General features: G+C 41.8%; 1 protein-coding gene across 1 annotated transcript in view; it reads left to right on the forward strand.

Moving 5' to 3' along the window:
- Positions 1–13,215, forward strand: part of pcdh1a (protocadherin 1a) — an 81,449-nt gene extending 68,234 nt beyond the window's left edge. Inside the window, exon 5 of the mRNA XM_068716403.1 lies at positions 12,124–13,215. Coding sequence (XP_068572504.1) covers positions 12,124–12,494 — 371 coding nt within the window. The 3' untranslated portion in view covers positions 12,495–13,215. The remainder of the gene's footprint in view (positions 1–12,123) is intronic.
- Positions 13,216–14,373: the final 1,158 nt, after the last annotated feature.

A 14,373-nucleotide genomic window follows, 5' to 3' on the forward strand; every position in this document is an offset into this window, starting at 1 on the left:
CTTCGCCCAATTTGAACCTGAAAATGTTCTTTCGCTCGTGTGGTCACAATGAGACCGGCACACTCAATCCCAAAGTTTGGCCGCACACATTACAGTGTTTGTCAAATGACTGCAGACAGGCCAGACCTTTGAACAGGGGCCATGTGAGAGAAAGGACATGGTACCACAGCTCTGACCATTAACTGTAGCAAAGTACGTAATTGGCTTAATATCTTTCAGAGTGAACTGACATATTATTCTCTGACAGAGATTGCAGCATATGAAATCCAGGTCCCATTATTCCAATAAATCTACTGCTTGCATTCAATTTCATACTACCTCCTTTTACACATAAAAGTGATTTCTCTGTAGTTTCATCACTGTGTCCAGCTGACTGGAAGATTTTGTGATAATAGCATGTTTTTGTCATAACCTGAAAGCTATTTAAGCTGTTCTTCTTACAGTTTTAATATGTGTCGTAAGTAGGTTTTTTTTTTAACTCTCTTTAAGGAAATGGAGGAGAGAATACTGAAAAACTGTGAAATCGATGTTTAAATAATATAAACGTGTATCTAAATGTTGTTTAAATAATGAAGAAGAAGAAAGCAATAATCATAAGTGATTCAGTAGAAGGCTCCTGGAGCATTTTCTCAGGACAGACTCCCAGTCCTCTTCATTTTGATTGAGATCTGCACAAGCTACTCAGCTCTTATCCACATGTAGCCTATGGATGAAAAAAAAATGAAAAAACAGATGAGTGTTCTGAATTGTGCGCAGAAAGAAAAGTCCACGCATATAAGCACACATTAGGTTCCATAAATAGTGCTTTTAACACCATGCTGCCACTGAAAATGTCCGGTTTTAGCACTAAGCTTGTAAAATGAATGAGTGAGCCAGTATGCCTAAGCCAGTATCCCTAAGCTTTAGATGTGCTCATGTATTACTCTAACAAAAGTGGATGGCTCTCTGTACTTAGGCAAAAATTGGATAGCACGCTGCCTGCTCTTGCTACGCCAGTGAGTCTGGGCAACAGCATGCTGAAGCAGCAGGTTTGGGGGTGGTAATGTGTGTGTGCGTGCTAACGCGGGGCTTTAAAGTACAAGTTTATAAAGACACATGGAGAAACATTTCTTAATTAGCCTGGTGTAGCTTGTGGCTATAAGAGACACTCCTTTTAGCTGAGTGTCCACTGGCAGGTCCATGGGACCCTGAGTTGAAACTTTAAGGATAATTATGGAGGCAGAAATAGAAAGTGGCGGTAGAGCTCTGTTGCTCTCAGTGGGTCTTACCCAGTCTCACCCCAGATGTGATTCGCAGAGCAGGTAGAGCGCTGTGCATCGGGGAGGGGATGCTGGCTCGGGGCCACATCCACTTCAACCTCAGTTGGTCGAGCAGCTCAAGCCGGCATCAGAGAAAGGCCCCGGGGGTCATCTCTCCATCATAGTGTGATGGGGACCGAGAGCCGCTGAACCTCCCTCTAACTAGTGTTCTGCCCTTCAATGATGGATGGCACTTGAGGGACTGGAATTGTACTGTATGGGTCTGACATGCAGTTCCTTATTTCCAGTGAGTTACAGAGGAATGGAGTCGCTCTCGCTTTGAGGCGTTCTCACAGTCAGTTGAGGATATCCCAGAATTCACTGCAGTTCAAGGACCATGCAAACCCAATGAGGACTACATCCAGTGAAACTAAAGAAGTCCTCTCTACACTAAATGGAAACCAGCAGTGCTTATTTTTTTCTTCACAAATTGAAATATCCTCCAGGTGTATGGATCAATTCTTAATTTGCAGTTTTGTGTTAACATGGTATATCATGCAGTCAATATTTGACATGCCTTAAGCTAAAGAGAAATTACTTGAATCTGTCTTGCTTAACCCCATGGCCAAGCATGTAACAGTATTTTGCATTTAATGTGACATTAAACACAGATGCAAACACACATTTGGCTTTCAAAAGTCACTTTAAAAGTCACGTTCTGGCACATGCTATCCCTATCCCTATTCTCAAGACAGAAGTAGAGTAATTAAGACAGAATTTAGCACAATGATGTGGCTCGTTTCCATCATTTCTGCTGGATCTCTGCTCTAATTAGAGAGCGCCGTGAAGCGTTCATTGTAAGACTGTGACCGATTTTTGCTGGTTTCAAACTACGGAGCTACAACAGAGACATGTAGATCTCAATGCAATTCCTTGGTCACCACCAAAGGTCCATTTTATTTAAAGCAATTATACAATTTTGTTCACTTTCCCCGTGGCTATCTCCTCTCAGATGGTCATGTTGCAAGGTCCCAACACTTGTCACTCATCGTGATGAGCTGTCTACTTTGAAACAGTATCTAGCCTGGAGATGAGGTACCCATCAAACACGCAGCCACCACAGGCACTGAAAAAACAGATGGCGAGTACAGCCACTTTAATAAAAAAAAAAGCAACAGCAATGTTTACTGTTGTTGTGCATTTGCTCGGTGTCTCTTTCTTGTCCTTCTCTTCCTGCTTTCCCACTTTATTGTTGTTATTGCTATGGCTCCCTTGCACTTGATAGCCCCAATTTAGCTCGCCACGAGCCACATTCACATGGCACAAAGGCATAGCGGATATGCCCAACATTATTAAAAAATCTCATTGAGAAGTCTCCACATTTCAGCCGTGCACACCCAGGGTCACAGACAGACCCAGGCTGCTGCGCCGTTTACTTGACCCAATTTACCCATCGGTTCATTCAATTTTAATTTTTTTTTCAGACCATAATGTAATGGATGTCCTGTCTGTTTATGTTATTTTAATGTGATGAAACATTTATATTGCTGTTTTAATGCCCCTTTAACGCACAAGACAGCGCTGAAGTGCAGGTTTGGTCTTCGTTCAATTAACCGAAACACTTGGCCTCCCAGATACGCACAAGCGTTCCCGCCTCTCCCCCACATTTACTCGAATATTAGGTCAACTGTGTTATTGCGCGAGATTGTTATTTTTGTTGGAGGAGTTTAACAACATCAAAGGACACGAACATTGACCCGTCTTCGACATGTCGAAGCTGCTAAAAGTCAATCAAACACATGCAGCTGAACGCAGTGGATCAGTGAGGAACAACAGGGGAGGGTGGAATCACGCTGGCCTAAAAAGCCGATATGATGACCCCCTGCTGCCTTGTGTGCTTTGGGTTTCTCTTTAAGTCCATATTTAAAGACAGAAATTTGCAGTTTCCTTTTAATAATTATATATTCAATCATGTTCTTGATTCAATGTGATTTTTTTTTTTTCCTCACTTGCATTAATCAAAGCCTTGTCAGAGAAGCTACAGCCTGGCAGAGGGTATAGACGGGCAGAGCACCATTGGGAAATTGTTGCTGTTCTTTTCCTTTCGCCACTCTGCGACACAAAAGGCAATTTTCATATTTCCTCATGTTATGAAATTCGAATTGTCCTGCTCCAAACACATGGCTGTATTGTTCGGAGAATTGCGGGTACAGGGCTTTCCATCCGACTGCTTTCGTATTTTTTTTTTACTTTCCCAGATAATTGTCAGTCATGCAGCGACTCTCTATACAGTAAATGGTCAAATAAAGCTCTGCCTCTCCAGGGTTGTTATTTAACTGCTGCATGGGCCGCTGACATGATTCTAAAGATCCGATTTTGTGAGATTATGTTGGTGTTTGTCCATACTTGGCATTAAAATGATGCGTCTCCTGTGACTGCGATAACAATAATCACAGATTAAAAATAATACGGTTCTCTTTATATCATGTGGGCTGGTATATGCATTTTGCCCGGAATGCACTCAGACTACGTTGCACTCTGATAGCGACCTGAGGCTGACCACTTGGGTTCTGGTTTGAGGATATGATGTATGATCGAATGATAAGTTGTCCTGGAACAACCTTGGCCGTAGGCAAGGCTATGTAGCACACAAGACATGGAAAAATGTTGAGAACGACACTACAGAGTAAAACAACTCTTTCAAAGTGTGTTTCTCATTTCATTTCTAATATCTATTGTCAGCTTTAGCTCTCCTTAGTGAACCGCCTATGTCTCACGTTGCACGCTGACTTTAGAAATCAAAAGGCAGAATTAGCAAAGAGATAACATCTTGATCGAAAGGGGAAGGAAAACAACAACAAACGGTTCATGGAAGACATCCGTTTTACATGTCAATAGGATCAATGAGGGAGAGATAGTGAGCATCAAAGTGGTGCATAGGAATTAACTCCAGGTGTCCTGCGAAGAAAACAATTCCCTCTTTGATAATTAGAGCTGTAGATCACATATAAGGAAGACTTTGATTTAGTATTGATGAAAAGAAAATTGCAGATGAGTTGAACCCACATTATTTAGTGTGATTTGAACATAGAAACAGTAGAATGCAGTCAACATATTGGGACATTTCTCACCTCTCTTCTGGTGGTAATACAATATAAAATAATTTTCTACTAAAATCAAGAAAGCTAATTTAAATGTGTTAAATGGAGGCTCTTAAAGACAGGTTATTATGTGGGCGACAAATAAAAACAGTAACATATTGCGACCTGGGTAGAAACAGCCCATTACTGCAAGTGTTTCTAGGAAAATTCAGTTCAAGAAAATAAACAGCTTAAATGCAACAGACATTTTAACAGTGAGACTGAGTGTTTCCTTTTCTGCTGTTGCAAAATGAAACATCACCTACCTGCTGGTATGAGGCCATGGAGCGCTGCCACTGTGCGAGGAAGGGCCATAGAGTGCAAATGTGAAAGCCTAAAGCAGGAAGAAAGCTTCAAAGGCACGGACCAAGAAAGAGACATTCAGACAAGGAGAAGAAAGAACGTTTGGGTGTGAGACAGGAATAGACAAGTGACTCTTCAAGTAAATGTCACACAGTAATCAGGGAAGGGTTGGGCAATAAAACGGTCCGTCTAATTATCATGAAAATAGTTTTCATTAAATCCGTCATAAACTTCACAAAAAAAAACTATTTTTGGTTTTCTCTTTTTTTCTCAGCTCCATCTTCACTTCCCACCTCAGCGCTGTCGCTAATTATCAAGCAAATAAGGTCTTGCACGTTTATTAGCGTATCTGCTCCAGAAACCCGACTTCTGCTTCCCTTCACTGAACTGAGCGACGCAGGAGTCAATCAAGACGTTCGGCTAGAAATGTATTCTTAACATTTCCTGACTTGAGTTTGGTTAAGCTTCCTTGACCTGTGCAGAAATTGTAATGGAGTTACACTTTGTGGCACACAAAAAGGAAAGAAAGAACATCGCCCTATTGAGCGTCCAGTCACAACCCCGCGCCACAGGGATTTAGTCTAATTAAATTGCACAGGAACGTGAATGGGAAATGTGTGGTTTTCTATTTCAGGAGTGAGAGAAAGAGAAGAGGGAGCAGAGTGGGCGTAAATGTAATTATGCAAGCAGGTTATCACATATGATAGGATTATAGAATTTGGTAACCTTTCACAAAATCTGTTTTCCAATAAACCTATGACAGCTAAAGTGTCTATGCAGTATATCCCTCATTATTCACTCTTACATGTTGTTATAGTATAAAAATGATTATTACATTATCATACTGAACACATGTATAAAGTAGTGGGTCTGTATTTTAATCCTAATCAGCATCCCTGTGTTTAATATTACACCCTACATCAACTATGGAGCTGCCCGCAATGAAGATTTAAATTAGCAGCAATAAAATACCTGCAGTGGCCTAAAGAACAAATGCACATTTCTAAATTTAAGCAATGATGTCTAACTAATGTCTTTCAAACTCAACATGCACATTCTGCTCTCCCCGAAGCCCTCTCTGCATGAATATGAGATTGAATACAGCATATAGAGTACTGCTATTTATTATCCAAGCTGACTGCTCGAATAAAAGATTCAAGCAAAACGATGTAGGCATCGTTTCTTCTCAAGGCGACATTAACTTGAGTAACAGTCGGTCTATGTTGAAGACATACTGTGCTGTAGGTTGGGTAATGTTTTAATGCAATGGATAGGTAGATCCTCTGGAGACCAACTTTATATGTATTTGTCAATGTTTTTATTTATTGACTGCAAAAACAAAACTAGTATTACTTATAATGCGTTATCTGCTTGTAGCAATGTATAATTATATAAATTAGCACATATACACATTAACATGAATCATAACACAATTTAAAGCATTTTATAATGACTTATAAGGTATCATAATACTTCATAGTTAATGGTCACTCAACACATTTTTGTATTATAATTCTCTTAGCTGTAATACATTCTAATCTTTTTATAATGCATTCTAATCTCTGTTATAATGCATTATAATAATGTTACATTGTTGCATAGATTTAATGATTTGTCTCACTTTACTTAAAGCAAACAATGACCACTGAGAGTAACTTAGAATCACATTGTGATGCATTATAATGCATTAAAACTATGAGGATTATAATACACTGATCCTTGCTAAATGAATCCGTTAGTCTCCAGCAGTTATAAAGAATTGTGATATTTGACTTCATAAGTAATCTTTGTAATGTGTTATGATTATTGTTTTAAAGAATTGTGAATATTTAAGTACTCAACTACTACTCAAGTAGTCAACTATGTCAATTGAAAAATACCCATGAAACTTGGAACTGGACTTATATGATAATCATGAACTTGAATCTCTTATGTTCATGATAAATGATTTGTTTTTGTATTATTATTTTTTTGCATTGGCAGCTGCTGCAGATCAATATTGTGTTGTCAAGGTTCAGATTGCAATTTCCAGCCAGTAATTGGCCAGCAAGCCTAACATATTGTTGTGGGCAGAGGCATGAATCTGTTCTCCACACAAGCATTTCACAAACACCTCTGTGCACCAACAGAGGAACGATTATATTACTTACAAAAGCAACTACATCATCATTTAGAGCCGATTCCTCCCCGTCCTCCAACCAATGTTTCGAATCTATTTTATCTAGAGATGCCTTGTGCATGTCACAGTTTGACAAAGCCTTAGTGTTGGTTGACATATCACACCGCATATCAACTTCTCAATTGGAGGAGCTGGTGCATAACGTGATCTGTCAGCAGGTGCTAAGGCTTTGTCAAATGCAGTGATACAAAAGGCAGTCTTGGTATAAAGGAACTGTAAGACAAAAATGGTGGATGGTGAGAGAACTGACAGGAGGTGTGCCGTCACCCACTGAACCATCTACAGCGGCTTCTCCTGACACGTCCACTCATCAGCCTTTGTCAGTAAGAGGCTCGCCTACTGAGGGAAATTGCCGGGATTCAGACCTCACCGCATCTGGAAAAAGGAGACATGGGCCTTAAACGCACAATACCAATTCTCATCCCGGCATCACCTTCTGTGGACTCAAGAACCGATTAACCTGATAAACCGAAACATTTAACCATTAATGCTTAGAGACCGAACAGAGACAGAATGATCTCCATGGCTGTGTAAAGCGAGGCATCCAGCTGTTTTTCTAATAAAAAATAAACTTTTCCAACAAAGCAGGTGATGCTGTGTATGTGAACCGTTGTACACAAAGCCCGCTGCATTAAAAAACATGCGTACCAATCATCTACAGAATAACGCTGCAGTATTGTAACTAAATGCACAGCCTTATCTCACATGTCACTTGCTGTATAGGTAAGGTGACAAATCCTTCGAGCCAACACATTCTAATTTTGCTCCTGAGATGTGAAAGAGCACGTCTGAGGTTACAAGCTCTGCCATTGTTCGTTTGCATTCCTTTACAACGAGCAAGGAAATGTGCACGTCAACACTATGTTTGCGTGCTTGTAGCAAGTTTCCCTCTGTTAAAAAATGCTCCCCTCTGGAGGAAACAAAAAAAAAAGACAGGTTTTTTTTTGGTAGCTGCTTACTGTGAGAAACTGTTCTGAACACTTGAATAACAAGACTTGACATGTCATAGCTAAAGAAATGCAATACAAAACCCCGGTTTCTTGTTGTTTTTCTTCACACAGTATGACAACCACCGACTGCATTCGCACCCAGTTATTACACTGATAGTCAGCACCAGACGCTAATGTCTGCTCAGATGTGGGATATTTCCTCTTTTTGCTTTTTGTTTCTTGGAACATTTTAGTCATTTGCCACATAAACTGTTTGCAGGGACCGCAACTATACCATTAATATCAGTCAAGCGCTCCCAAACGATAGTAGCTGTTTTTCCCACGTTATCCCTCTATGAGCCGTGGGTCTCTCATATATTTGTTCGCCATCGATCATAGCGGTGTGGCGCACGCGCTGGAAAAGCAGCCGGTGGGGGAGAGGCAGCGTTTGCAATCAAACAGAGAGGAGCAGTGTGAAATCTCAGGAAGAGGCAGCTTCCCCCATGCCCGTGGGCAGGGGATCAGACGATGAGGAAGCCTGCCTCAGCCACTCAACACCTCCCACTGGCACCCTGATGCAAGCAGCATGCAAACCCACCCCTCACATGTATCTGTCAGCCAGGGGGATGGGGTTAAGCTCTGTGTGTACCCCCACTCTGTAACTGCACTGTGGAGTGCTAGTTATGCTACTGCAGTGGAGGTGCTTTTAGAAGCTCTGCTAAGGTTCACTGTGAGTCGCTGATGTTGCTACTGAAGGTGGTAGAAGGTTGAAATGACTGTGTTTTTTCATGATACTGCTTTAAGCAAGCAGATGGGTCTGACCCAATATAAAAGGAGAAAGCTACAGGTGCAGTCTGTCTCCGAGTCTAGAGCAAAGGAATTCTGCTGTGCAGAGAGTCATAAATGTCTTTGAGTCACTGCTCTTCAAAACTAAATCACAAGCTCTCTATATCCAGTCAGCCTGTTCCAGCCACTGGCATAATAGTGCTGTGGTTTTCCCCATCTGTCCTCCATTGTCCACCTTGGCTCTCCATCCATGACATACAAGACTATAGTCTCTAAAGGGTTTGTTCCAGACTGTGAGCAGATTTATTTCAGGTATAGGTACAGTACAGGGGAAAGCAGGCTTGAGTGGGTGAGAAAATACCAATTTTCCCACCGTGCCTTTGGCTGCTCCTTTCACCCCGGTGTTGACTCATCTTGCTTCCTCACGTCTAAGCAAATATTCAAACAATGGCCGTTTCAGCTCAGTGTGGGAGTGTGTTTTGATGTGCGGAGCAGACGGTATTCGGCCACACTGTAAGTGGGCACTACAGCTACAGATGGCTAATAGCCGCAGCAAAAGGCAGACACAAAAGTATAATTTATCAGTATGGATTTCTAACACGAGCAAATGTAAAAAAAAAAACATGCGCTTTCACAAATGATACACTCTGTCACATGCCACGGGACACCCACTTCATCATTATTACATGTTTTTTTGTGAGTTGACTTGTGTGACTGGAAATGACATGCACTATAAAACGCTAACGACAGCACGCAGCAACAATTACTCCAACACGACAAGTTGCAGTTGAATATAGACCTCTCATTTGTCTATTCGGAACAGACAATATGTCAGAGCTACTTTATAAATACAACCATATAACCTTTTGATGAAACACTAACAGACAAGCTAATGGCCTACTAAAATAGCTGACATTAGAGCATGTATGTTCTCCGTTGATGACGCGCGATACGTGCTTTGGCGTTGTCAGAAGAAAGTGGCAGACTTTGGCAAGCTAGACGGCATATTTAGCTGTCATTGCTGATTTTCTGGCCCTTGATGATGATGACGAGCATGGTTCAGAATGTGCTTTAATTCTTGTCAGTGGTGCACGGCATCATTTTGCATTACATGCTTTCTTTCAGCTGGCATTTCATTACATTAAGTCCAAATTATATTTTCTAAAAACACAGGCGACCTAAAGTCAATTACCAACCTGACAGTCCGTGAGAATGCGGCAACCAGTGTTAACCTTTATGTCTTTTATGCTGTCTTTTGTGAGATTGAATGAGAAAAGAGAAATTACACATTAAATGGGCAAAATATGGGACATTGCTGGCTAACTGTGAGTTATGCACTGTGTGCATAAGCCCTTTCACATGCACACATACACTGGCAATGTCTTATTCATAAAGTAAGAAAAATGCCCAGCTGTGGCACGTAAAGTGTTTTAGAAAACATCTGTAAATGTACCTCTTTTTTTCCTCCCCCGCACATAGATTTGTAGTCATGGAGCCACGCAGACTTTTACACTGGGGCGCTTGGTGTGGCATAAACCTCCTGGATGCTGTGGAGAGGTTTTAATCAAGTGTGAAATCCTTTTGGAGTAGATGCCTGCACGACTGTGCTTGTGCTTAGAAGCGTACTCCTCAACCCTCTCCCCCAACTCTCTTCCCATGAACATCTTTTGTATCAAGAGTCCACTTCGCTGCAGTGATGCATACAGACAGCGCTCTTAGCGGAGCTGAGAAAATGAAACTCCAATCATCATGCATGAGGCAGCGCACACAGGCACACTCTTGCCTTGTCTCTTCTTCGAGCTCCGAATTCGGTTTCTTCTCTGTTAATCAGGCATAAAAGTGTCGTTCATTCATTTGAAAGGAATCATTGACATTGGCCTTGTAAACAGAGAGACGAATTTGCCACTTAAGCATAATGATATAATTAAGCAAGATTAAGGCAGAACGTTGCACAACTGTAAAGTAAATGTATTTAACCTACACATCGAGCAAATTTCGGATTATTGGAACAATGAGATTAACGGCAACAATAGATTGAGCTATGCATTCTATCACAAACAATGGGACGATTGTATATGGATTACCCATGACGAATGAATATTCTAGACATGAATAAGGAAAATGTAATGAGCACAAATACCTTCCAGTACTTTTGATTAAAAGTAAAATCTTAAATCGCACAAGATGTCTGACTCTGGCTTTTGATTGATTGAAGTCTTGGTCAGAAGCAGTTTTTTTTTTTTCGGCCTCAGAGGTCTGACATTTTGTGGCATAATTATCTATAGCCACCGGTTATGATTACAATACTGACAATGATATGTCTCACAGGCTTACTGTCAAGATGGCATTCGCTCCACTAGTTGCGAACCCTCACTACTGCCTCTGATACGTCATCTCTTGTGGTTGCATCATTTGCATGCAGCAACAATCTTTCTGCCGGTTGTGTGTGTGTGGCACCGAGCCCTCCGCCTTCCCTACGAATACATTTGCGCGACGTCCCGCATCCACAGAACAAGACGTCTGTGATGGACGTGTTCTTTGGCGGTGCGGACAGCGCCGGTGCTTTACAGTAATGCATTCATCACAGCAATCAAAAGTTTACACGGGGGCTGACGTCTCAGACTCACGGATCTTAGTCGTCTGCTCTTCTCCTCACAGACATTGATTTGTCTGTCCTAGTCTGAGTCTGAAGGGATAACTAAGATAAATTGAGTGGTATTTCCATTAAATCTGGGTTGTGTGTTTAGCTTGTCAACAGGTGGGCTGCTTAACAAGTCTATTAGCTGCCAGCTGCACATTTCTGGTAAACAAATACATGGGTTCTTCAGTGCGGTTTTGCTTTCAGAAACCGTGTCGTTCTCTTGAGGGATCATTGAAGCAAACTCATTTCGGAGCTTTCACAGCTTGTACATTTAAATGAGGTCACTGGGTCGTGGACCCATTTATTTAATTAGGGACAGTTGAATGAAAAAATGGATGATAATCAAGGGCAGGGGAACTCATTTCAGCGCTGTCAATCAATAACTCATTCAACAAGGGTTTTGTCCAAAGGGATCCAGCCATCACCCTTTTAACCAAACACTGTTTGTCTGTAGTATGTTTTCATTCTCACTGTCTTTTTTTTTATGTTGACGCATACTTGAAGCATCATTTACAGCATACAAATCACATGTTGTAGAGGATCAATACATTAACTGTATTAAACATGTTCACAATACAGTGATTTATTACAAACACACCAGACAAACTGCTGGATTAGCTGGATGAACAGCTCCCGAATGTATCACATCAGCTAGTGGACTACACACACAGTAGTGCTCATTACACAGTGCATAGCAACAGCTACATAGCAACTGCTGCTGACTGCTTAGCAACAGCTGCAAAGACATCGGGGGGGGGGGGGGGGGGGTTCATGGCGTGTTTCGGATGACACCATTTCTGTTCACAAATGTCTTTTTACAACTTTTTTTTTCTTTTTTTTCTGAATGTTGATGTTTATCACGGTGAAGCTCTCTCTGATGGTGCTGTTTGCTCTCTCCTGCCCACAGATATCCGTTCCCTCCCTGATGTGGCAATGACCGGAAACTGTACAACCGAGTGCAGTGAATTGGGCCACTCGGACGCCTGCTGGATGCCCGGGCATCCCTCCCCCGTACGCAAGACCAGGAACCCCCCGAAACTCTCCACCTTCGTGCCTTACCAGGAGAGAGGGAGCCTGGGACGCCTGGCCAACGGGAGCGCCAGGCTGGGTGGCGAGGAGCACCGGTCGCGCCTTCCGCCCTCCCGCAGTGCCTATTCCAACAGCGGTCACGACGCCAGTCAGGACTGCCCCTTAGAGGAGATGCCCCTGAGCGTAGCCTCCGAGTTCCCACCCACCTCCCCTTCTGCCCACACTCCAAAAAGAGAAATCTACCTGTGAGGAGTATCGTCATCCGAATGAAGGAAAGGTGCACCCACTTCAGGAGGAGAAACAGGCTGTCCACATGCTAAAGCCAATGCCCGTTTTGTAGGTAACAATAGGCTGTGACTCATTCAATCACTGGCATGAACACTTGCTTTTTGTCATTTCCTCCTTAAATTATTAATTTATTAGCATATTTATTAAGAATTCCACAAAGTTAATTGATGCACTCACTCATTTATTTATACAAAATCCTGAAGGATACGATTCTAACAGATCAAAAGGAAATGCAGATGGTAATTGCTACTTTAGTAGTGACTAATTATTGTTGTAGTTAGCCAAGTCCCATTCTGTGAAGTGATCTCTTGAATTTGAAAGTTGTGATCAGTGCTCTTGTGCCATTATTAGATATGATTTAATAGACAGCTAGTCAGGCCCTATCAGAAGGCATAACACTTTTGACTAACAATCAAATGAAACGGTCTATCTTAATGTACAGTGCTGTAAATACATTTCAATGGTGTGTTCTACATATATTTTTGTCTGGCATAAGCTGAAAAAAAAAGAAAAAAAAGGCCTCAGAATTCTTACATATTTGAGCTTTTCTTTGCTGCTGCTGTTTAAACTTGATCGAAACCGTCTCCAGAAGTGAAGGTATAGATATCGTGGAAGGCATTTATCCGCTCTTCACAATTACACACACACACACACACACACACACACACACACACACAAATAACCACACCTTCGACCCCTAATCACAGTAGAATGGCCTTTATCTCGACTCCCTGTAGAGCTCTGCCACTGGTAGAGAAAGCTGTGTGGCAACATTTAAACTGGCATTATGCTCCACTGAGTCTCAACACTGTGACCTATGGTTCATCATGAAAACGGTTGACTTGGCCACAGTACCTTGGAGTAGCAATGACCAAATGCAGAGCGCTCGCGAGACACATTCTGATTGGCTTTCTCACATAAAATCTTGTGAGACACTGTTGATGAAATCATACCAGTGGAGCAGTTTAAAAAGCTCCTCTCTGTCGTGACAATCACACAGGCTCTCACAACCCCCCCCCCCCCCCCCCCCCCAAGCTCATCGTACTCCGCCCTCGTGATCTATAAGAAGATCTGCAGATCTAATGGATGCATAAAGAGGTATATACATTAAAGGGCACTTGAGCGAGGAAAACCACGGGAGATATTGAGCGTGCATGGAAGTTAATATCACGTCCATGTTCTACACGAGTGCTCTATGGCGAGAGTACTTTTCTTTCTTTTTTTAAAATAGCAGTTCTCACTCGATATAAACTCCTACAGAGGTGAATTCAATGCACAGTGTGGACCTTGACGTTCTATCGAATAGATACATTTTAAGAGAACTGGGAAGTTATTGTCAATAGCAGGAGGGATTTTGAAGACATATTTGATTTCATGTCAGTGATAAATATCTGCAAATGCAGACTACTGTTGAGCTTAAACATAGGTTTAGATAGTAGGACTGCAACTCCTGCTAATTATGATTTTCCCTCTATTGAGGACAACATGCTTAATAAATTAGTAGGCATTTTTCCTGGCTATTGAACAGAGAATCAAAAATTAGGGCATGCCCGTGGGCTTCATTTATCTTTACAAAGAATTTCCAAGTGAATCTGAAGGATACGTCTGAAGGACACCGTGTTTTAGTCAGTAATTGGGTGTTAATGATGACAACACTAGCCTGCCTTACAACATCGCAGAGCTGGCCGGTGTCTTTGATTTGAACATTGATTTGATTAGATTTGTAGATACCTTTCACCCCTGCAGAGTATTTCCATAGTGAGATCGTGTGTCTGAGTAAGAGCGGAAGAGCCTTGAATGGACATTTCCTAATTAGGGTGAGTAATGAGTCTTGAGCTAG

This window comes from Cebidichthys violaceus, unplaced genomic scaffold (genome assembly GCF_023349555.1).
Source record: "Cebidichthys violaceus isolate CVI_PGR_0920_01 unplaced genomic scaffold, fCebVio1.0.p SCAF_20, whole genome shotgun sequence".
In the NCBI taxonomy this organism is placed as follows: Eukaryota; Metazoa; Chordata; class Actinopteri; order Perciformes; family Stichaeidae; genus Cebidichthys; species Cebidichthys violaceus.